This window comes from Diadema setosum, chromosome 8 (assembly GCF_964275005.1).
Source record: "Diadema setosum chromosome 8, eeDiaSeto1, whole genome shotgun sequence".
In the NCBI taxonomy this organism is placed as follows: domain Eukaryota; kingdom Metazoa; phylum Echinodermata; class Echinoidea; order Diadematoida; family Diadematidae; genus Diadema; species Diadema setosum.
In genome coordinates, this window is record NC_092692.1 from 9062824 (window position 1) to 9088013 (window position 25190).

Below are 25190 nucleotides of genomic sequence, written 5' to 3' on the forward strand. Positions count from 1 at the left end.
TCACTCCCTAGCACAAAAAGGATGAGTGAAGGATGTGATGTTATGTATCTTTTCCATCCAAAAATATATAGTATATGTTATAATAATGATCAGTGAACTATCAAAGAATGAGTATATGTAGAAAAAAAGAAGATATTTCCCTGTGCAAACATTCATTTAGTTCATGTTACCCAAAGGGCCAGTGACTCCATGCATCGAATATATATATATATATTTTTTTTTTACATGACAAGACCCAACCTGTTCTGTTACACCTATCAAAAACGAAACCTACTTCCAGACCATAAAAATTTTATGCGCCCATGCGCTTTCATAAAATGCCAAGCTGCAATATGAACCATCCTACATCAGTAAGTATGAACAGTTTCTCGTTCGAACTGATGGAGTGATTATAATGATGTACACATTAGGAATATCAATCGTGGGACAAAATTGTCTCGAGGTTGTACATCTTCCTCAGGAACAACAAATGGCACCTGATTCACAGGGCCCTACCAGAGCATAAATTTGTGAGAAAAAAAAGCAAACATAAATATCATTTAGCTCGACTAAAAAATGGTAAATGGGATCAATTTCAATTTTCTGGGGACCAAAAACTTGGTATAATCATTATACATTGATGTATACTGTTTGAGGTAAAGATGGAGTCATTTTGTATGTGAGTGCGTGCACGCATTAATTATTATCTTTTGTCATGTATTTCTTCAGAAATCGACTTTTGTACCGACAAGTCCCGCGTTTTAACTCCGAACTTGGTCTGCGACCTTGACCCGGATTGCATTGATGGGACCGATGAGAGTAATTGTAGTAAGTAATTTTAATGACGATATATTTAGCTAACTGTCTTGGAATATAACATACACTTTATTTTATGGTTGATGGATTTTTTTTTTGTCCTCGTACATGAATTTTCAGTTTGGTTTTCCCAGCATTACGGCAAAAAAAGATAAATAAATAAATAAATAACAAATGTGCAAGTATTATGTAAACAACTATCCAAATCGGAACAATTGACATCTCCTAAAATAACCATTTATGCCAATCGTTTGGTGTATGACGTGTTTCGATACGTTTGTGACTTCGCACTGTTTCCCAAATGCCTGATGAGACAGAATGACACCAGTAAATCCTTGTAAGCAATGGCTTAAATTTTCCATGTGTTGCAAAAGGGCGAATGAATCAGGTAAGTTCAGTATGATTTTACTTGTCACTTATTTGAGCTTGCATATCTCTGTCTGTTCGGTATAGGGCTACGTGATATTATACAGATTTCGTCATGTTCCGAAGTGTGATACAAAGCAATATGTCTTCACAGTCGTTAGAAGACACAGGAAGAAATGGTATATACTTTCGACTTGTTTTTGCATTCAGGCACCACACTGTCGTCAGGCATGCACCTGTACTTAAGCTCCCACAACTACCCGGGTTACTATCCGGAGAACGCCTACGTCCTCTGGACATTCCAGTATGAACATGGCGGTAACGACAGTACCATCGTTTATTATATCTCATTCGGCTATGTGAGCCTGGGATCTGGCGATTATTTGACAGTGGGCTACGGTTGGGACCCATATAACTCGGTGGTCAGGCGATACGGCAGCTACTACTATGGTGAACCGCCCCCTCTCATCCTGCAGTCTGGAGATATATTTGTCGAATTCGATGCCAACGGCTATTCACAGAGATATGGATTCCGGTTGGAGCTGCAAATTGTTAATACTTCGGGTAAATCAGAGACAGATCATAAGACAACACCGTTCCTGTTCAATTAAATTGCACTGTCATTTTGAAACCATTGCTCAATTTTCCATCCAGTTGGTGATGTAGTAAGTCACTATCCAGTGACGCTGTATGCTCCCTTGAAATCTCCCTTAGTAACTGATTATTCAAAGGAACAATGTGGTAAGGTCGTTACTCTGTTTGATTTTTTTGTTTCTTTGTTTTTAAAGCATTGGTATGATGAATAATGTGGTCATGCCTAATGGAAAAGTGGGTGCAACCATCTTTTTACAGACAGATATCACATTCTTTCACAGTTCTTATCAAGATTATCGTCCCCTGTTATACTATTTGTTATAATTGAAATGGAAATTGGATTTTGCAATGATTTCAGTTATCATTTTATGAGATATCTGTAGCTAGTTTAGAATATTATTTGTTCTTACTAAGATTTCTAATAAAATATATCCAAAATTGTGACCTTATCTAAAAGTGTAATTGATGAAATTTGACTAATTACATTGTAGGTGTAATAAAGAGTGAATAACTATACATGTAGCCTCATTAATATCACCTTTTGTAGTAATACATTATTTCCATTTAAAGTTGGAAGTGCAGGCACTAAATGATTGCCGATAATCGACCGTATTAAACTAATCATCTTTGTTGGTATGTTACAGTAAAAAAAAAAAAAAAAAACACACACACACAAAAAACCCCGCATAAAATATGTCAAGCGCGACGCAGTCTTGTTTGTGGAGTACTTGTCCTCATGGGAGCATGTGCTTATGTTTTCTATCTTGTAGATGTATTCATTTGTGACAACTCATTCATCGTCAACAAATCCGCTGTATGTGACCATATCGCCGATTGCAGGGACTATAGTGATGAGAGTGATTGCGGTAAGAGATCCTTACATGTTTTAACCCTCAAATAACAGAATTAACAGATAGCAAGATTTGTATGCAGGGAAACATGTAGGCCTACACATACGAAGTTAAAATATCTTAAACAATCGAAAGCGCCTTTGTCTTTTTTTTTTTTTTTTTTGCTTTTCAAAACCAGAATCCTATACACGTATTATCAAACAATAAGAAGAAATTAGTGACCTTGCACCAGTACTCTAAAATCGCGATATTATCCAGAAGTGACCGTGCATCACAAAACCAACAAAAACCTGATTTTGTGTAAGGACCTAAATATGCGACATAGGCCAACCCAGTCAATCTTGAGTTTTCCGTGGTTTCTGACAGACCAAAACCTGATCTACATTAAATTGCAAAGTTTGAGATGATGAAACGAATGGAAAATTGTGTTTTCGGCACTTTTTCTAGAACACTTTTTTGTAGAATAGTGTGAGTAGGTGCGTCTTTAAAGAGTCCCCGTTTCATTTCTAATATTAAAAAAAAACCTATACACGCACTCCATTTTCAACTCTAACAACTTTTGAAAGGATGATGCTACTGCTCTGAAAGTTGGCATTAGTCATGAATAGATTGTGTTAATAGAGCATGATCAAATCCAGCTTTATATAATGATGTCTTCATTGTTTAGGCTTCGGAGTTTCACATCTTTTTTCCCCCGTTCATGACACAGCTAGCATGGCTTTGTAGGATTAAGCACTTGAATAGACCTTACACTATAGAGCCTCTTTTCTCATTCTACAGTATGTGTTTCTTTTCAATATTTAGATAAGTTAGGAGAGTCCATTTGAATTGAGGTATACATTATTTTAAAGTTTAAATGCTTGCTCTTTCAGAATCTGACATTAACTAAAAGTCAATGCCTGGCGACTTTTTGTTGGTTTTGTGGTGCATGCTCACATAAATATCCCTCGACGATTATAATCCATGATTGTAACTGAAGGCAAAATAATCTATACACTCGACGAAGCTCAGCTTTCCGAAACAAGACTTCAATCTATAGCAGCCTGCATTCAAGGCTGGAATCATATACTACTAGTATCAATGACGTAATGACAGTACGCTGTACGATGATTGTGTATATATATATATATATATATATATATATATATATATATATATGTGATTAATATGACAAATGAAAAATGCGGTCTTGCAAAGTGAAACAAAGAATGGCACTAGTTCTTTTCCATTATATTGTGTATGTAGCATATCATGAGTGAAAATAAGTCATGTATGGGTACTTTCGGAATTTCTTCAGCCTGAGTTCAAATGCTAAAGGTGAGATTTATTTCCCGATATGACAAACAAAATGCAAAGTGTTTGAAAAATAGCGTTATCTTGCTTTCACAAATATGAAATAAGCAAAAGTTACAAAATAATGATATATTTTCTTTGATCACTTCATAAGGTAATTGAATATCAAATCGACTTCTTTTATCATAGCGATTCCAGTCAACCTGAATGCCGATAATGCGACTTATCTGCAGTCTCCGAATTACCCCTACTACTACTTGGACTTCACTTACATCGTGTGGTCTATTCACGTTGGAGAAGATTACTCGCTTATCATTAGTCCTCTTGATTTCTATATTGGTGGCGACTCTCTGAATATCGGCCAGGGGCTCCATCCATCAGACCCTGACGGCTACTTAATTGCCAGCTACTCTGGATATTATTTCTATGGTGACCTCAGGTCAGTATCCCTGCAGAAATATCTCTGCATCAGTAATCTTTCTTCTATATTTGTTTTTGGTCAGGTTACGAAAGAAGAGATGTTTGATAGCTTGATTGTGATTTTTGTATCTTTAGAAAGGGGAGCAACTTTCCTTATTGACTGAAATGAATGTTTGAAGATGTAACTTTCCATATTGTCAAATATGTTTGAAAATAAAAAACTTGAACTTAAGCATTCATTGAAATGTATTTTTCTTTTTTCTTTTTTTACACTTCACTGAAAGGGGATGCATACCCCTGGTAAACAATATGAAGAAGCAAGTGGATCTTCTGAAGCCTTTTGTAATTTAGTTTTCGCACATTCAATTACAGCTTATTTCAAACTGTTGATGCCATTCCTAATTATAGCATGCATGGTAGGTTATAGATGACAAATCAATTAGGGATGAAAGCAAGTAAAACAGTGTAAAAGTTGAGAAGACCATAGTTTTTAAATTTTGCCAACACGAAACCCAATGGGTACACTTTAAAGGCATATGGCGATAATGAATGATAATAGAGGCCTAGCGTAACATTTTACCATACAGACTTTGGATGCAGAAATCTTTTATTGAAAATCTAAAAAAAAAAAAAATCATCTCCTTAATAGGTTTGCAGGGCGGGAAGAGAGATGCCAAAAGGTTTGATTTAAACATGTAAATATAAACACAAGCACACAAAAAAAAATATATATTCGTAAAATTAGCAAATGAGTTCGCCTACAAAATCGCTTCAAACTCATCATAGATGTTTCAATATACAAATGACGAACATTTATATCTAAAGAAGTCGTGCCATCTTTACACGGTTAAACGAAAATGATCGTGGCATGCTTATCTACATTCAATGCAACTGGCCGCCTGTCTCTCATAAGTATGCTATTCTTAAGCCTACGCCGAAGAAACCCGAGCAGCCTTAAGAGTAGCATACTTTTGAGAGACAAGCGGCCAGTTGTATCTCGTAGATAAGAGAATCACTACCGATTCTTCTGGTTTTAAGCCGGAACAAAAACAAGAATGGTCCAATGTATGTGATTTTTTTGATAGCGTTATCTCCGCAATACTGTCTCGTCTCGTTATGTGTCTCCTATTTAATATCAACGGCCCATCTGTCATTAAAGATATGTGACACATTGAGTACAGCATTAAGAGCATCAGTGTTAAAGGTAGGGGATACCTTTTACAGACCTCCCAAAATGCAGCAAAACATTAAATATAAATCTCTGGGGACTTGCTTAGGCCACTGCTTAGAAATTTGGAAGTCAACAGTTATCTAAAATTTGAAAAATGCACAAAACTCAACTACTCAGTAGGTTATTGAATGTAAACGATTTTGCTGTATTGAAACATTACCTGCACATTCAAAATTGGATTAACCGTTGAAAAATGCCTGATTGCAATCATCTGTAGCTCACCTGGGCCTCTCACGGGACGAAATCGGGTACCCAATTTTCATATTTCATCTTCTTTAAAAACACATGATTTTTTTTTTAAAACTTAGCGTGATATTGTTGCTACAGTGATATGATACTTATTTGTATAACATCGTACCGGAAGGGAACCAAGAGGCCCCCAAAGCCCCAAAGTTTGCTCAGATGATAATCTGTATGAATGAGTAACTCATGTGAGCATTAGACCCAAGTGGTCTATTGTAAACAGTTGTGTGATTAGCTAGAGCTTGCAGATTATGTGAGACCGATGAAGATCGGGCAGAAAGGGATCATGTAAGACTCGTTTTCAGAGCTTTCGTATAACTGTTTCTCCCGAGCAGATTGGCATCTTCACAAGTCTGGATTAATTTTATCGCTGATGGGTGGAGCACGTATGGAGGATTCCTATTGGAACTACGGATCAATAAAACAGGTTTGATTATCTTTTTGGAGGGTCTCAAGTCAACAGGTGTATCGTCTCGTGTGTCTTTTTAGGTGATACGCTATCAGCGTATCACCTATTGTGATTGTCAAAATCTCTCTTTATTAGGTGATACGCTTTCAGCGTATCTCCTATTGTGTTTGTCAAAATCTTCCTTTCTTTCTTTTTAGGTGATACGCTTTTAGCGTATCACCTATTGTGATTGTCAAAATCTGTCTTTTTAGGTGATACGCTATCAGCGTATCACCTATTGTGATTGTCAAAATCTCTCTTTATTAGGTGATACGCTATCAGCGTATCACCTATTGTGATTGTCAAAATTTCTCTTTTTAGGTGATACGCTTTTAGCGTATCACCTATTGTGATTGTCAAAATCTGTCTTTTTAGGTGATACGCTATCAGCGTATCACCTATTGTGATTGTCAAAATCTCTCTTTATTAGGTGATACGCTATCAGCGTATCACCTATTGTGATTGTCAAAATCTCTCTTTATTAGGTGATACGCTTTTAGCGTATCACCTATTGTGATTGTCAAAATCTGTCTTTTTTCTTATTCTTCTTTCTTTCTGGCCTATTTTGTGTCGTCAATATCTCAAGAATGACATTACGGAGTAACATGTATGGCGCGCCAGAGGGGAATCAAATATTTATGTTCGACACCAACTAAAAAACCATTTCATCAAGTAAAATTTCATTCAACAAAAATATATTCGACAAAATATATATTTGATAAAAGATATATTCAATAAAATATGTATTTGACAAAAATGTATTCAAACAAAATATATATTTGACAAAAAATATATAGGTTTGACCAAAATATATATTTCACCAAAATATATTTGACCAAAATTATATTTGACCAAAAATATATTTGACCAAAATTATATTTGACCAAAAATATATTTGACCAAAAATATATTCGACAAAATATATATTTCACCAAAAATATATTTGACACAAAATATGTTTGACCCAAAATATATTTGACCAAAAATATCTGACGAAAATATATTCGACAAAATATATTCATTTCAACAAAAATATATTAGACCCAAAATATATTTGACAAAAAGTGTTTTACATACATGGCTTTCCATACTTTCCAAAAAAAAAAATCATTCGATGAACGAAAAACCATTCCATGAAAATACATTTCATGAGCTGAAATACGTTTCATGACAAAATACGTTTCATGACAAAATACGTTCGACAAAACGAGTACGCAATATTCGCTGTGTACCAAGCTGGCCCATGCGACTTGTCTACATGCAGCGCAACACGTACGCATGCATACACTGCACGTGTACCATGCATAGCACACTACAGCTAGCTAGCCCGTCATCGGCGCGGCGCAGCCGCCGCTGGCCGCCGCGGTGGGATGCTCGATCGAGTGGTGGGTTTTGAGCGCGGTAGCTTTCGCGATTTCGATGTCGATCTAGCTCAAGACTTCACGCATGGGCCATGGGCTTCCACTGTTCTGAAAGTGGGAGTAGGAATTAATGATCCCGCCATGGCGTTATGCAAAAGATTCAGCACAGCTTAATCTCCGCCATTGCCAGTTGGCGAGCGCGAGATCGGGATCAGGTCGTGGCCGTGGCAGAGCAACATCAGCGGTAACCGCATGCAGCAGCGACCCCAACACGTTACTGGTTACAGCGCCCCGCGCCGGGGTTACATCATCACAATACAAATACATATAGTACTAGTATTTCATCACATCATCACTATACAACCAGCTATATACCTCATCACTATACAACCAGATACATACTTCATCACTACAACCAGATACTTCATTTGATGAATCTTCAAGTCTGATTGGTTAAGAATTGGGGCATACAGTCAGCAATTACAGCAGGGGTCGCACTTAACTTTTTTTTTTTTAACTAGCCAGGCGGACTACTTAGAATCAATTTTGACACTGAAGCAATATTTTGGCTAGCCAAACGGACTAGTTACTACAGAATTTTATGATTTTTCGCTAGTCCGACGTGATTTTGGGTGGCCAATGGCCAGCGGACCATCGCCAATTTCGAACCCTGAGTTCCCACAGGACCCAAACTGACCCATATTATACTAAACTGCCCTCTTGATTTGTAGCAGCACATTCATATGCACATGTAGGGTAAGCACTTGGCTTCAATAGTGAGAGAGGTGACCAATATCCAATATGATTGCAATGCACGTGAAATGGCAGCGCAGATGTGTGAATTGGCTATCCAAGAGCTATTGCCATCAACCTACTAAATTTTCATCTACAATTTTCTTCATTATATAATACATGTATGTACAGATATGAACTGCTTTTCTTCAAGGCAGTTGTTGCTATCGGTGCCCCTGTAAGGTTCCTTGGGTCATAGCACAGAGCCGAGATCCCTCGTAATGATATCAACAATTCCCCGAAGAGCAGTCCATATTTGCACTCTAGGAGATTGTCATTAAAAACTTCATGTCTGAATAGATGGGAGAAGTGTTGTGTGGTGGTTAGTAGAGGTGCCATTGAACTACGGCAAACATATTCCATATGTAGTATAAAAATGTCAATAAATGTTTGTAGAATATGTTGAAGGAATTGAACTACAGTCAACCTTGCCCATGTTGAATCTATTTGGACTGAAGAAATAGCTTCGATCAGAGAAAATTCAACTAATGAGGGATTAAAATCAATAGAATGTACCGGTATAAAGAGAAGAAGACTTGAAAAGGACCTTTGACTTGGGTGATTATTTGACTTATGCGAGGCCAGCTTAAGCAAGGTTGACTGTATTTTCATTTGTGTTGGAACTTTTGCAGCAGTTATCAAAGAATGAATAAAACTGGATACAAATATAGAATCCATGTTATAAAACTTGCAAGGATGATACACTAATTTCATCACAATCATAGTCATGGATTGAAAAGGAACACATATATGCTATTATGTGCCAAGTTTTTTTTTCTTTTTTTTTCTTTTATGTGAGGGTGTGTGTGTGTGTGTGTTTTCATTTGATTGCTCTTATGGTTTGTTCACTTATAGGTCTCCATACTTTTCAACACTGTTATTATTCCTCGAGTACTAGTAGTATGTTGCACTGAATCTTGTATGAAAAAAACAAACAAACACCAAAACCTCTAATTTTGCAGTCATTCACCTGGAGCATATACATTTGTACTGTACTCTTCTGAGCAGCAGTAAACTAATTTGCCCATTCACAATGAACTGGTTGTTTCCAGTCGCACAACTTACAATATATATAGAAAACTTAGTTTGTGGGATGGCATCATTCAGTTGTGTACACAGCTATATGATGTACGTAGTAACTATCTCACTTTTTCAGTCATAAATTTATCTTGTGTATCATTCATCCACTCACGCATTCAATCACTCCTTTCACTTTGTATGCCAAGTTAACAAGGAAAGATATTCGTGCCATACCAATCACAAGATGGAAATTTAATTGCAATCACTAACAATTCTGGACATAAAAGAAATACAAAGTTTATGTAAATAACACTGTATATTCAAATTGGCTTGCCATTATTCAACAAGACAGCTTGCACTGCTGTTGTATGTATTCCACACAACCTACTAAAGAGCTCTGAACCACACTGCTTTCACAGTAGTTTGGGTACAGTCCCTTTGTTATCAGTCCATATTTTCCATTCACAACAGACCCAAGAGATGTCACCTGTAGGCCACACAGTTTTGGGGGATAAATTGTTTCCTGTCATGAATCGCCCACTTATGGCCAGAAGTAACAAGATTTCAGAGGCTGAACTTATTTCACAGATGAGCCAGCAGGCAGTATTTCTAACATTATGGCATTGTTATTTCATGTTACTGAGTAAGATCTGAATATTACTGAGTACATGTATTACCAGGTAAAATTTGTATGCTTACTGTTATGTTGTAAAAGTTGCATCGCAGATTACAATTTGCACTGAAATAACCCCCATATTTCTCCTGTTGAAACATGAGAGATATTGAAACATACATTTTCTTCATCAGACACTCACAGATAAAACATAATAACATATGATAACCAATAATTACAGTATATAGTGCCTTTTCAAAAAAGACTTGAAGCACTTCAACAATTACAACACTGATCCACTTACAATGTAACATGTAGGGGGCTCGTAGGCATGGCACATCCAGTCAATATTTGAAATATTACACTTTGAAAAGTCGCAAGTAATTAATGCAGGTTTGATTCATTTCAGAAGGGATCTTTCTTTTCTATCAAAAACAGATCCCTTAACTTCCAAGCTTCAATCATATTTCTTACATGTCATGTGGTTGAAGCTTCTCTGGCATTGCCAGATTAATGCCACAGTCAAGGTGTCACAAATTCCAATCTTTCAAATTCATGAAATCAAATTCCAATCTTCTACAATCTAAATGAGGCAATTGGCACAAATGTACATGCCTTGTCACATATCTTTTTTTTTTTCTATATTTTTCAAATTCATTTCATTTCAGTCTCACAATAATTAATGAATGTTAATTTTGAAATTATGCTGTATACTGTAAACCTGTTTCAATCAGAGGGGGCAGAAATTTGCTTACGACACAAGTTAGCCTTAACCCAATGAGGACTGACTGATTTTGCGACAACAAGCATTTCCCATAGACACCTGCCCTAGTATACTCCGACTGGTTCTCAATTGGTTAAGAGGAAACTCTGTTAAGCCAGACTTGAAGCACCTCCAGACATAAAGATTCTTACTCGCAAGTGGTACATGTACACTGATCTTTGAAGGCACTGAACACATAATAAAATTCTTGCTAACATGAAAACTTGGCTTACACCAGTCTACTGTCAGCCGCCATTACAGGACAAAGATCATCAATGTAAAGTATTGTATCATCCAATGAAGTCCCATTCTCTGAGTATGACTACTGCACATCAATAGTTTATACAGGATCCTGCTGTGTACTTCACTGTGAAAACAACCTACAAACAATCAGAGTTAACATGATACAGACTACAACTGTGTCAAAGATAAGGTGGGTCTGAAAGTCAAGACTACACACAAGGCCTTATGAACATCAATGCTGAACTGTTACCACATACTAGTATATTATTCTGTATGTACAACTTTAATAAAGATGTGGAGTGTAAAACAGATGCACCCATCGTGTCACTGACTTCATTTGTATTTCCAGTTCCAGTGTATAGTGTAAGCAACTTTGTTCAACTTTGTCAATAAACAAAACTATTTCACATTGATCACTTAAGTAAACAGGATTGAAGTCAACATCCCTTTAAAATTAACTCTGAGACAAATAGAACTATGCAGATATTCATCAGTCTAGAGATACCACAAAATTACACTTGCTGTAGGAAGTCTTTAATATTAGAATCTCAGATAAGCTGCAAAACATGATCAAGAGAGGCACTCCTGTATGGATTGTACATTGCTAAGTAATTGAAAAATAAAAACTTTATAAGACCAAGGAGGTACTAGTACCTCCTTGATAAGACGATAATTTGTACATTTACGAATAATTTCTGAATCCGCAAGAAAGATTCATATACACTCAACAACACTGACAAACAGACAGACACACAATAAAAACTCACACACCTATGAAGGAACTTTGTTCACAATGTGGACTAAATCACATTTTTGAACTAAGGAAAACCCACTAGAACTTTAGAAGACTGAGAGCTAAACACTATCAATTCTGTTTATGCTCTTCCAGCATTATTCCAGCCAATGTGAAAAACTGAATGTGGATTTTTCTTCCCAACACCAGGATGTAAATCCTGCCTTTCCACTGTAAATCTTACTGTTTTCAACAATCTACATATGGCAGTTTATAGTTTACAGTCAGGGGTCCTTCAGCTCATATCATGTAATCTAACAATGTAAGTACATTTCAATTGGACCACAGTGATCAAATTAATCTATCATAAAATTTCATTCAAAGTTAAATGGTGCAGTGTTTCGAGATATTTACGTACATTGTAACCTCTGGCAATTTAAAGAGTCATGAATACTGAGGAAATACCACAGACAATATTTTTGTACTGAGCAAGGTGATATCCAATATTCTTACAGAGCTAGACCTGCTCATAATAAAGAGGATAAAATGGGTTTACCCCTTGCATATAGACTATAAAATCTCTATCCCATTAAAAGTGCTATTCATTGGAGTGGGTAAAAGGAAAGCGATGGAAGGTTAATGGCAGGATGATGTCACGGTTTAGGGACAATATGAAGAATGATAGGAAAATGATGTGATGTCACATTAGTGTCATGATGATGTCACAGTGTTTGGTGATGATATCACAATAATGTGAGAATGATGCTATGATGTTATAAAGGTATAAGAATTATGTCTTGATGACAATGACGATGATGATGATGATTTAGTCTTATTCATAGAGGGTAGCCACTTTAGTGATCTTTGCACTGTTCTCCGTGTGGTTCCTGTTCACATTCATGAATGTAATTCAGCTATCAGGATTCTGTCATGATAATCTAATGATGATGATGATGTGAGGATGTCATGTTGATAATGAGCTGGCGATGTGATAGGGATGTAATATTGTCATAAAAATAATACAAACATTATTATGATGTCATGATGACTGAGGATGTGACATAAACACATTGAGTGGATTAGACATTGGAATGATTGGCAATGAGCCATATAATCAATCTTTCGCCTTCCCCTAACATCATCAGCTATCAACCAAAAAAAAAAAAAAAAATGGCTTGACTGGGAGTGATGGGTTGACATTGGTATTGGTATTCCTCGGAGTAACCAGTGCCATAAAACTTGCAAATATATCAAAGACGATTCTGACAGAGAATGTCATCACAACTATGAAATCTGTATGTTTACTTGGGAAAGGGGAGGGAGAGAACTAACCTGAATTCAATTTCATAGGGGCATGATTTGTTTTGTCCCTTTAAGCAGCATTACACATTAAAATGTTCTTGTCATCTTATCATCATACAAATCTGTAACTGCTGAAAGACTGCAATAGTGCAGATGAAAGAGTTGGTATTCATGTACCAATTGCAAAATTTCAAATACATGAGATCAAATGCTACAGATTCAAGAAATGAACTAAATATGAATGCATTACTCAATACTGGCAACCTTCATCATCAATAAAAACCATTATCAGTCATAATTGTTTAAAGTAAATGCCCATTATAAGAACCATGAGAAACACTTCAATATAAAACCTTGTGCAAACAGGAACACTTCCATGAGGCAAAAAAAAAAAAAATCATTGTATTGGCGTAACCCGCCCGACCCTAGAAAACCCCCCGACCCCGAACTTTTCACACACAAAAAAAAGGAAATACATTGTTTTTACTGAGAGAGGGCGCGATACGGGTTTGCGAATTATCAAAAACAACAACAACAACAACAACACCTGGTGTCGGAAAATGGCCGTGCAGTACAGCGTGTTGGCGACTGATAAGTCCGGTTCGAAGATTTTATTTAGTATTATTCAGAGAATCGATTTGTCAGTGGCGCTGGGTGATTTAGCCCAGGAATTTCTGACCGGTATGTCGTGACGGCTTTTAAACTGGTTATATAACAAATTTTTGGATGCAACAGACCCTCTCTATCGAATGGGGTTTCGTTAAATATGAGTTTTACACCTAAAATACAGGTAGCAGGTACAATTGTACACAGTCTTCACTTATGACTTTCACTGAGTATACCCAACCAAACAAATGTCCGTGCACCAGTACATGTATGAAGATTTTGACAGATTGAATGCGTCAGAAATACTGCAAAACCACATAAGATTCCTGCCAAGTATCAATGAGACCATCATCAGGTCAAACAAGTTCAAAATCACACAGTTGCTTGATGATGTGACGCCGACTCAACCGCCGATGACCCTACTTTTAATCTCCGGCACAACTAAGACAGAGGAAGTCAGCATCACCAAGAAACAGATATCTGAAATGAGCAACAAAAATCAGTCAATCGAGAGTAAGTCATTAAAAGGAGTTCTATGGAAAAGAGTAAAACTGTGCCTGATTGCCCCTCTAATTAAACAGACATGGAAGTCATTGTAGTGCATTAGACATTAAATTAGTCAATTATACCATCCAGTCAGCAGCCTGTGAAACCAAATATATAGCATTATTTTCCTACAAATATCTTATAAAGTGAAAAAAAAGTATAAGAAACCTCTAATTTTCTCAAAACATGAAGCAGAGCAGAATACAAGAAATCCTACAGAAGTGCTGAGGTTTAGTTGTGAAGAAGTACAATCATAATGACAGATGTTTTACACATAGTTAACTCATTCAATTTTTTTGCTTTTAAAGGACACATTTGTACACATTAGCGTACAATGGGCAATAATTTTACAATGTGTACAATTAACAATTAGCCTGTGATATTTAAATGACGGCCCTTGGTTTCAACAATAACATGGCAAAAGTGTGCGAATACACCAGTGGGATGGGAGAAGGGGAGGGAAGTTCATGCCACACTCACCTTATACTGACAGTGCTTCCATCTGGAATATTTCCTGTAGTGGTGGGAAGTAGATAACCAACATCAGTTACATCTTGAAGGACAGCTAACCAAGGCATGATCTGCATGTTTGACAACATTACTTATCAAAATTATCACTCATTACTTTATGTTGAAACGTACTGACAAAGTCTGTACACAATTGAGTAATTTCATCACCAGTGGTGCATCAGACAGTATGTATGGTCTTGTATTCATACATGTATGCTACACGTCTTTTTATGACTTTGTCTGACACAGAGAAGGCTGAGGCAGGATTGCATCTAATCGAGAGGAGCAGTCATTATTACAGTGCCATCTGGACTGCTTGACAGGCACAAGTTGATAAATCCCAGCTCAAGATAGTATCATGCTTGTCCTTATACTCTGAAAAGGCTTCATGGAGCAAAACAATTCATTGCATACTGTATGTGAAGATGACTGCTGCTACTGCATGTACTAATATACACAGCCAAGTATCTATAAAGACAATGGATAAATCTAATCAAATCAATACATGCATCATTATCTAATATTACAATCCGCATGACAAAGCATCTGACAGAAGATAGCTTGCTAAATGCACTAATGTTATCACTCGGCACAATGTAGCAAGGGCATAATATTACAATTATGTAAAGGAAGAACTTGACCAATATTAATAGAAATGTGTGTACAGTCATGGACAATAAAGGGAGCACTAACCTCTCTCCAGAAGACCCAGAGGATCCCCACGACGATGATGAGGGCAGACATGACTACATAAATAAGAAGAGGTCTGGTGATCATGGGGTCACGAACCTAACGAGGAGGCTTCCTTATTACATCCTTGTCCAATGGCTCCACTCCGAGACTGGACAGAGGAGTGGGGAGAGAATGAAACATTATCATACAGTAATGTGAACTACAGAATGCACAATTTTTTTTTTCATGTCAGTATTTGTTCATTATCCATCTTTGATAATACATGTATACACACTCTTTCTTTCTTTTTTTTAAAGAATGAACATATATTTGTCCTTTCTTCCAAATTAACAATAAAATCTGTAGCCATATAGACAGAAAGGATTTTTGGAAACAACATTAATGTGTAGAGTAGAAATAGTTGGCGTCCAGACTTTCCAATAAGAAGGGTCACAAAGAGAAGGAGAGTGGCATACAAATGAGACTTCGAAACACTGCTGATTTGAGAGGTATTGATTTTTACTTTTGCAAAATTATTTTCCCCATGACTGAAGAATTATAATGGTACTCACTAAGATGCTGCTTTAGCCGATGAAAAGGTAAAATGAAATATTTTGAAACCAAAGCTTTAATGAGGTTCAAAGATATTTGCTTGAAGAAATTTGATTGATTGATTGATTAATTGATTGATTGATTGATTGACTGATTGATTGATTGTGAATCTTTATGCAGAGTGGCCTGATTAGACTGAATCAGAATAATGACTGCACTGCCGGCATAATTGCCCTCCCCCTTCAGAATACTCTCAGACCTGCTGATGTGTGCACATTGTGGCTCACCCTTGAGCAGGTGGTCCTTCCATGATGACGTTGATCCAAAGGCTCTGCATGGCATTGAGTGGGTTGGGAAACCTCATGATGATGGATAGGGCTATCAGGGTCCAAGGCAGCTATGCTCCTACCAACACAGAGAAACAAACAAACAAACAAAATCATATGTTGCAATCTATCTTCATAGATCCTTCACTTCATACTTTTGCATAATCATTAATGTGTCCATGCAAATTGGTCATTACGGGATAAGTTTTCATCAATAATTCAAATTTCAACTGATTTCTTGCAAAGTAGAAATCAATACATAATCTTATCACAATTTGTATTCATGTTTGTTTCAATCAAATTACAAATGATTATAAATGATTACACATATTTACATCATATTTGTTATTAAGGGGTCATTTTCAATAAGACTACGTTGTACTTCTCATGATTTCTCCATTATCATATTTGACACAGTGCATTTTTGTTTGTTTGTTTGTGTTTTTAATACAGATTTTGTCAACCAATAATGAAAGTGAAAATAAATGAGATGAATGAATGAAATGGATGAATGAATAACGTTTGTTGGAGAATAAGCATCAACCCATTTTAATTCTTCCGTGAAAACACTGTTTAGAGTCTTTAATGCTTATATTTGAATAATTATTCCACCATACAATTATTTTGAACGGAATGAAGTATACAATCTTTCGTTTTTGGCATGCAGAACTCAATTGAAGCAAAAATAGTGAACCATTTTAAGCCAAACATTTTCGTGTGTATTCCAATTTTGCAAATTTTGTGAGATCAAAGAGTCACAAAATCAAAATACATGTACATGCAAAAGTTCTTGTTTACACTGTATGCACTGTATGCATTGAATTCAAGTGGCCTGCTGAACTAGAAATGTTGCTAAGGCGACTGGTATGCCTCCGCCATAATGCATGATTCTCCTAATAGGTCTACTGTACATGTGGACAATGTGTGATTACATTTTCACACAATTGGCAAAATATTAAAATAACAAGTTTGTCACAAATGTGTTGAATATTCACCTTCCTTGACCTAAGTTTAATTGGATGAATAGGAGAGCATGCATTTGGGGATTTAAGGACTTTAACTTGACTTTGCCCATTCATAAGTTTATGCATTGAGTACTTTTCAAGGTATGGAGAAAAAGTGCAATTTCTGTATTGAAAAGTACATTGTTACCATTTTCATCTGGCCTTTGACCGTAAAATTCATAGGATAATCACTGTCAGGCAGAACATGCATAAATATGTAGAAAGTTTCAAGATACCTTGAGCCACTTCTGAGATATGGAGGAAAAAGTTAGTTCAGCACTTTCCCTTGATCTTTGACCTTTTGACCTTTAAGGCAAAAAAAAAAAGAAAAGAAAAAGTTTCCAGAGAATCTCTATCAGGTTATACATGCATACACCAAGTGTAAAAAAAAAATAATCCCGCTGGCATTGCATAAATATGAGGGAAATAGTAAAATGTTGAAGTGTTGCCCTTTTCTTTGGCCCCTGACCTTTGACCCCATGAACCCTAAATTCTCTAGATAATGATTGTCAGTCAGTACATGTACATTTGTATATATGCTATGTTCCATGAAGATACCATGAACAATTTCCAAGTTACAGACAAAAAAATATTGTTACTTGACCTTTTGACCTTTGACCTCATGACCCCAAACTTCCACCAGAGAATCTTAATTGGGTAATACATGTATACATTAAGTTTTAAGAAAATATCTTCAGGCATTGCATAGATATGGTGGAAATAGTGAAATTTTACGTATTTGACCTTGACCTTTTGACCTTTGATCTTGAGCATGTGCACCCAAAAGTTGATAGGCACAACTTCACCCCCTAATACACATACATGCCAAGTTTCATTACGATACCTCAAAACGTTTTTTAGTTACGCTGTCCACAAAATTCATTACGGACGGACAACCCGAAAACATAATGCCTCCGGCACCACTTCGTGGCGGAGGCATAAAAAAACAAAAGAAAAAAAAAGGCTGTCAGCTGTGATTCAAGAAAATTTCACACTGCAAATATTTCTTGCTTTACAGTATGCACAAAACTACTTCCATTGGGGTGTAAGAACAACATTTTGTGTAAGTAGAGAATAGAGATTGTTAAGAATTGGGTGTGCACTTTTGATTATTGCAACACAAGATAGATACTCTAGAATCTACTTTTTGAAACAAAAATTTTTACAGTATCCTGTCTTCATTTCTTTCTGAATCTACAACTCCTCAAAGATTAGCTGATTGATGTAACTACCTTTATGAGGGTCGTAAAATTTTGATATACACTGAACAGGATCCTCTGATAAAATAGTTATCGCAGCACAAGCATGGCTCCTGTAAGCAATATGTTGATTAAACAGAATTTCCCCACTAGTTAAAGTCAGGGTTAACCACTCTGGAATTGGACTCCAGCTATCACTGGGGTAACATGACTCTCACCTGGTATAGCCATTGAAGACAGCTGCTCTGGTTTGTCCAAAAGATCCACATTCTCTCGACGGAAAGACTTTGACTTGGCACCAGCAAAGTTCCTGAAAGAATACAAGACAAGCTTATCAACAAAGAACATGATACATGTACTACAAAATACCACAAATCATAAGCAATTACATCTGGTACAGAAATCCTATGACCCACCAAACAAACAAATAAACACAAACTACAATAACAGTGAACATATTCTGAACAAGACACTTTTTTCTTCTTTTAATACTGCACAATTTATTCTGACAAATGAAGTATGGAATTGCGACTGATTGACAAATTGCCCCACATCGACGTAAATAAGCACTGAATTGATCAGTGTTTTAGTAGTAGCCATGATAAAAAATCATGGGCGTACATAGTCGAGCAGGATTCGAACCTACGACCTCCTGATCACCGGACAGGCGTCATCTCCACTAGACCACCGAGCTTTCGCCCGACAGCAAGTGTTGGTTCTAATCCTTATAGCATGCAGCGGGTACTGCTTTGTTATTCAAATTCATGAAATTCTTCCGTCAAGATGTTTTCATTGCGACTGATTGACAAATTGCCCCACATCGACGTAAATATCATGGCTACTACTAAAACACTGATCAATTCAGTGCTTATTTACGTCGATGTGGGGCAATTTGTCAATCAGTCGCAATGAAAACATCTCGACGGAAGAATTTCATGAATTTGACGAAGTATGGAATTGTTTGCTTGATTTTCTTCTGAACTTAATAATCTATGCTTTATAATAAGGAGCTACAGTGTCAAACCTTGGCAAAACCATCACTGGATCAATAGAGATCAACACAAAGTGACTCACGTCTTCCAGTCCTCTTCTGTTTCCCAGATCTCGTAGACGACATAGTTACAGGTCCCCTCATGGCCTCAAACATTCTCACACTGTAGCTGCCATTGTGTATTAGTGGAAACAACAGAAATACAATGCATGACATTACTGGGTAAATACTGTATACATGTACCTTTTGGAACATAATTGTATCAACATATAATAAACTTGATGTTGAAAAGATGAACTGAAATGTTTCCAATTAGTACCATATTGATGTACCGGTACTTGTTTCAGGTTTCTCTAGGTACTGCTATTATAGTTTGCCTACAATATATTTAGAGGCACATATATTGTAATTCTGCAAGGGGGAAAGCAATGATAAATGATGATGATGATGATGATGATAATCATGACTAGAAACATCATTTTCATTATTCAAGTAATAACAACAGTGATAATTCATCATGAAAATTTTATTATGATCACTACCATCACTACTTTATTATTCCTAATATTACTAGCTTTGAAAAAACACACCAAATCACTATATTCCAAGTTTATCACAAAAGTAAAAAACATTCACAATGGGGCATAAAGTCTTGACTTCCTAAACTTCATCTTTGAAACTTTAGTTTCAACACACACACACACACACACACACACACACACACACACACACAAATAAATAACAATAAAGAGGTAAAATTTGAACAACAATTTTCAAACAGTACAAGTACTTGACTAAGTTAGTACTTGACTGGATTAGGCATCCAGAATTCTGCTCTGTTGAAAGATAGGGATGGCTGTTTATATCACATACCTATATCCTCTGAGAATTGTTCATTCAGCTTATTCAATCTCATAACTTTCCATAAGAAACATCACATTCATAGAAGAAAAAAAAAAGAAATAAAGTCAATTTTCCTAACTCTGTGATTAGTATAATATTACTGAAGCACTTTCCATTCAAAATATCACACCAGTGGGAATCTAGCAATGAGGACACGATGTCTTACCTCACACATCCATCATCTCTTCCTGCTGCATCAACGTATGTCCTCAGGTTGTCACGGAAACTTCATATTCTTTTCCTCCTGTACGGCGAACTACCTCGATCCCGACAATGAATGCCTGTGGAGAGTAATCGTGATCGCGTGAATAACTGCAGTCAGCAACGCGCTGTCGTAATGATACTGACCTGTGTGACAGTAACTCTAATTGTTAGTCTCATGGGGTGGGGGGGGGGGAACAACTAGCAATCTATATTTCATGATGAGTTACACATTACTCCAGGTTAGAAGGCATATAACCTTGTTTTTTATGATGTCTATGATGGTCCCCCTTATTTAAAAGCCACCGTAATGTGTAACGTTAACATTAGACAGCGCAAGCTGTGAGCGCGAGCAGAAACAACCACAACTAAGTCAACGTTGAATTCAATGCTTCCCCATGTCTCATTTAATTCAAATTTATGTGAGTGACTGGAAATGAGATACTAAGGAATCCCTGAAATTTTGGTGGAATTTGGTAGAGTGAAATTTGAGGTATATCTTCTTGCCTCTTAGATACGATATTGGCTTACTGCCAATACTGCATTACCATTTTACTACCGCCGGAATCTGTCTCTAAGAAGCCCATGACCGACGGCAACGAGAAGAGACAGATCTCAGACAAATTTCAATGGTCGCGTTCTGTCCACACGTAGTGCTCCTCTACAAGTTAGCGTGGATATGTCTTCCTGGACATTTTGCTGACTAAACCATACAGTGACGATACAGATACAGATCTCATCGGTCTACGACAGTTTACCAACCTGGGGTTGCTGAGGCTGAGCCCGTATCCGTAGTGCCGGTGCGGTGCCGGTGGTTGAGCCTGAGCCTATTTACAGCCTCAGGCTGTGGTCTTGCCCTTGGCCTGCTTGATGTTTGGGTTGGAGACCGGATCGTCATGGCAGGCGCTGCCCAGTCACAGCCCAGTCGCTTTGCGCTGTACGTAGGATATTCGCACAGCGTGCTATTCGTAAACGCTGCCGCTGATGTAACCCCCGCCCGGGGCGGCCGGGCGCTGTACCAGTAACGTGTTGGGGTCGCTGCTGCGGTTACCAAGTTACCGCTGATGTTGCTCTGCTCGTGCTAACTTAGTCTCCAAGTATGTCCATGACCGGGCGACCTGATCCCGATCGATCTCGCGCTCGTCATCTCACTGGCAATGGCGGAGCTGAATCTCTTGCATAACGCCATCGAGATCATTCCTACTCCCACTTTCAGAAGAGACAGACATCGAAATCGCTAATGCTTTGTATAATAGCGCGCGTACCACACGCGAGCGTCTAGCTCTCACCGCACGGTATACGGGCTAGCAAGCGCGCGCGGATGTGCATGCGCATGCAATTTGCAGATTGATGGTGTATACCACAGTGTACACGCCACGACACGTGCAGTGTAAGCTTGCGCTGCGCTGTATTGTCATCGAATGACTTTTTATTTTTATGGAATGATTTTTTGTTCATCGAATGGTTTTTTGTTCATCGAATGATTTCTTGTCGTAAGTATAGAACGCCATGTCAAATATATCTTGGGTCTAATATATTTTTGGTGAAATATATATATTTTTTGTCGAATATATTTTGGTCAAATATGATTTTTGGTCAAATATATTTTTTGTCAAATATATTTTGGGTCAAACATAGTTTGTGTCAAATATATTTTTGATCAAATATATTTTTGTGAAATATATTTTTGGTGAAACATATATATTTTTGTCAAATATATATTTTGTCGAATATATTTCGGTCAAACCTTCATATTTTCTTGTCAAATATATATTTTGTTTGAATATATATTTTGTTTGAATATATATTTTATGAAATATATATTTTATCGAACATATTTTTGTGGAATGAAATTTAAATTGATGAAATGGTTTTTTAGTTGGTGTCGAACATAATTATTTGATTCCCTTCTGGCGTGCCATAAACATGACATTTTCAGTCAACATGTCTCATGACAATATCTAGCCACAATAAGGTTTTCATGACAGTAACGTATCTATGACGTCATCTAGGCGCCATTTTGTGATTTTCGGACCATGTTACATGATCGATCATAACTTCATAACTAAAGGTCCTTTCTGTATCAGTTTTTGTGGACATAAAGTTCAGGTCACGCTCTATCTTTCTTTCTCTGATGCTAATTACCTAGGACGTCATCTAGGACGCGTAAGCGCGCGTCAAACATTTAAAAGACTCAAAACAACTTTCCAATGGGAAATCTCGAAGTTTCAGACAATTTTAAGCGTTTCAAACAATTTTGCGCGTGCGCGTCCGTCCGCGCATTTTCGCGCGCACAGCGCGTCAGTAACATGAAAATGCACATTTTTTGACTGATCTGGATTCCTGATACTTTGAGTAACAATATCCATTGATTTCTGATCGATTTTGACAAATAACAAAGCAATGCACTGGCGTCAAAGTTGAAATTTCGCGTGCGCATCTATGTGCAAATATAGTGAAAAAACATGTCTTTGTTTATTTCGCCATAGCTCTTTAAAACGTCAGGTGACCCTATGTTTTTATTGCATATTACAAAAGCATATGAATTGAAAATAACGTTTCAAGTATCATTATTTCCATAATTACAATATGACGTCATCATATCGTCATCTGAAATCAAAAAAGTGGAATTAATTTTTTTAAGGTACTGTTTCTGACATTCATTTGCTCGTATCTCTGTTGTTTAAGCTCAATGTTATCCCAAATTCAGATATGTTGTACTTTGAACATTTGCCTTTTAAGTCCATGTCATGCTTTTGATATTTGATGACGTCATCATACCTTAAATTGTGATTAAAGGTAAAGACGCAAAATCGGACAGGTTTACGTGTATTGTCTATGGGAGGTGATTTTTTTTAAAAGCATCAATTGACTTAACAACGTTTAAGCACCTTTATCTCAGCTGATTTTGATTCATTTCCTCTGAAACTTTAATATGTTGTAGCTGAGACAATAAGCTGCAGTAATCATGCATTTTATTCTTTGAAATCTCCTCATCAGATTGACAATTTTGCAGTTTAAAACTGAAAATGAAAATGGAATGTGGACAAAACGATTCCCCATGTATCTTTCACATACATAAGTTTACGTTCCCCATATTTTCTCGTCGAGACGTATGGCCGAGTGGTTAAAGGCGCCGTCTCAGAGACGTGAGATTGCGGGTTCGAACCCCACAAGATCACGAAACATTTTTTTTTTTATTTTACTTTTTTTTTCTTCAATTTTGTATTACATATTCGTCCATGTAGAAATCACGTTCGTATATAAACGCACCTATACACACACACAGACACACACACACGCCATATCCCTCTTTTTTGTGTGTTGGAGACCACATTGCTTCGACTGCAGCAACATTTTGCAGGTTGACTTTGTCAAACCGATCATAGTATGTAATGACGACGACTGAGGTGTTGTACTTTGAACAATTGTCTTTCAAGACGATGTCATTGTTTTGTAATTTGATGACGTCATTACACTGAAAATTGTGATTAAAGGCAAGGTATCAAAACCAGCCGATTATAGGTTTTATGTCTGCGGGACGTATTTTTCCCAAGTTGCCAGAAATGGCATAGTGACCTCAGTCGTTACAGGGCCGCTTCTCCGTTTAGCAATGCAATAGATGTTCACCAGGCCACGTTAGTTGAGTGGGCATTGACTTTCCCCCTGTTATATCTATACATCGTTTTTTTTTTTGTCTTACCATTTCCGTGGATGACCCGTGGCCGAGTGGTTACAGAAACGGTTTCGCATGCACGCTCAATATAACTTCAAGGTGCCTATATCACATTCTTTTCTTTGTCGATCACAGATGACCGTCATCTGATGACCACAAGCGTATCACCTAACTCGTCCTCAATGTGACGAGTTTTCATGTCTCGTCTTCTTTCTTTCTGGACAATTTTGTGTCATCAATATCTCAAGAATGACATTACGGAATAACATGACATTTTCAGGGAACATGTCTCATGACAATATCTAGCCACAATAAGGTTTTCATGACAGTAACATATCTATGACGTCATCTAGGCGCCATTTTGTGATTTTCGGACCATGTTACATGATCGATCATAACTTCATAACTAAAGGTCATTTCTGTATCATTTTCGGTGGACATTAAGTTCAGGTCACGCTCTATCTTACATTTTAATGCTAATTACCTATGACATTATTACGCGCGCGTACGCGCGCGTCAAACTTTTAAAAGGCTCAAAACAACTTACCAATGGGAAATCTCGAAGTTTCAGACAATTTTAAGCGTTTCGCGCGTTCGCGTCCGTCCGCACATTTTCGCGCGTAGTGCGCGTAAGCAAAATGAAAATGCACATTTTTTGACAGATTTGGATTCCTGATACATTAAGTAACAATATCCCTTGATTTCCGATCAATTTTGACCTATAACAAAGGAATGCGCTGGCGTCAAAGTTGAAATTTCGTGTGCGCGTCTATGTGCAAATATAGCGAAAAACATGTCTTTGTTTATTTCGTCATAGCTCTTTAAAACGTCTGGTTACCCTATGTTTTTATTGCATATTAGAAAAACATATGAATTGGAAATAACGTTTCAAGTATCAATATCTCCATGAATACATTATGACGTCATCATATCATC

General features: G+C 37.0%; 1 protein-coding gene and 1 long non-coding RNA gene across 3 annotated transcripts in view; one reads left to right on the top strand and one right to left on the bottom strand.

Moving 5' to 3' along the window:
- The window catches only part of LOC140231794 (ovochymase-like), a 47673-nt gene extending 45901 nt beyond the window's left edge, over positions 1–1772 (top strand). The window contains exon 29 of the mRNA XM_072311947.1: positions 1372–1772. Within this exon, the coding sequence (XP_072168048.1) occupies positions 1372–1772 (401 nt within the window). The remainder of the gene's footprint in view (positions 1–1371) is intronic.
- Positions 1773–15440: 13668 nt separating this feature from the next.
- LOC140231584 (uncharacterized) lies at positions 15441–20635 on the bottom strand. 2 transcript variants are annotated; one of them, XR_011901445.1, is made up of 6 exons: positions 20544–20635; positions 19558–19643; positions 18702–18793; positions 17521–17590; positions 16242–16359; positions 15441–15571 (listed from the first exon to the last, which is right to left on the bottom strand). It is a non-coding gene; the product is annotated as an uncharacterized lncRNA (long non-coding RNA). The 2 variants fall into 2 exon arrangements; XR_011901446.1 differs by lacking the exon at positions 17521–17590.
- Positions 20636–25190: the final 4555 nt, after the last annotated feature.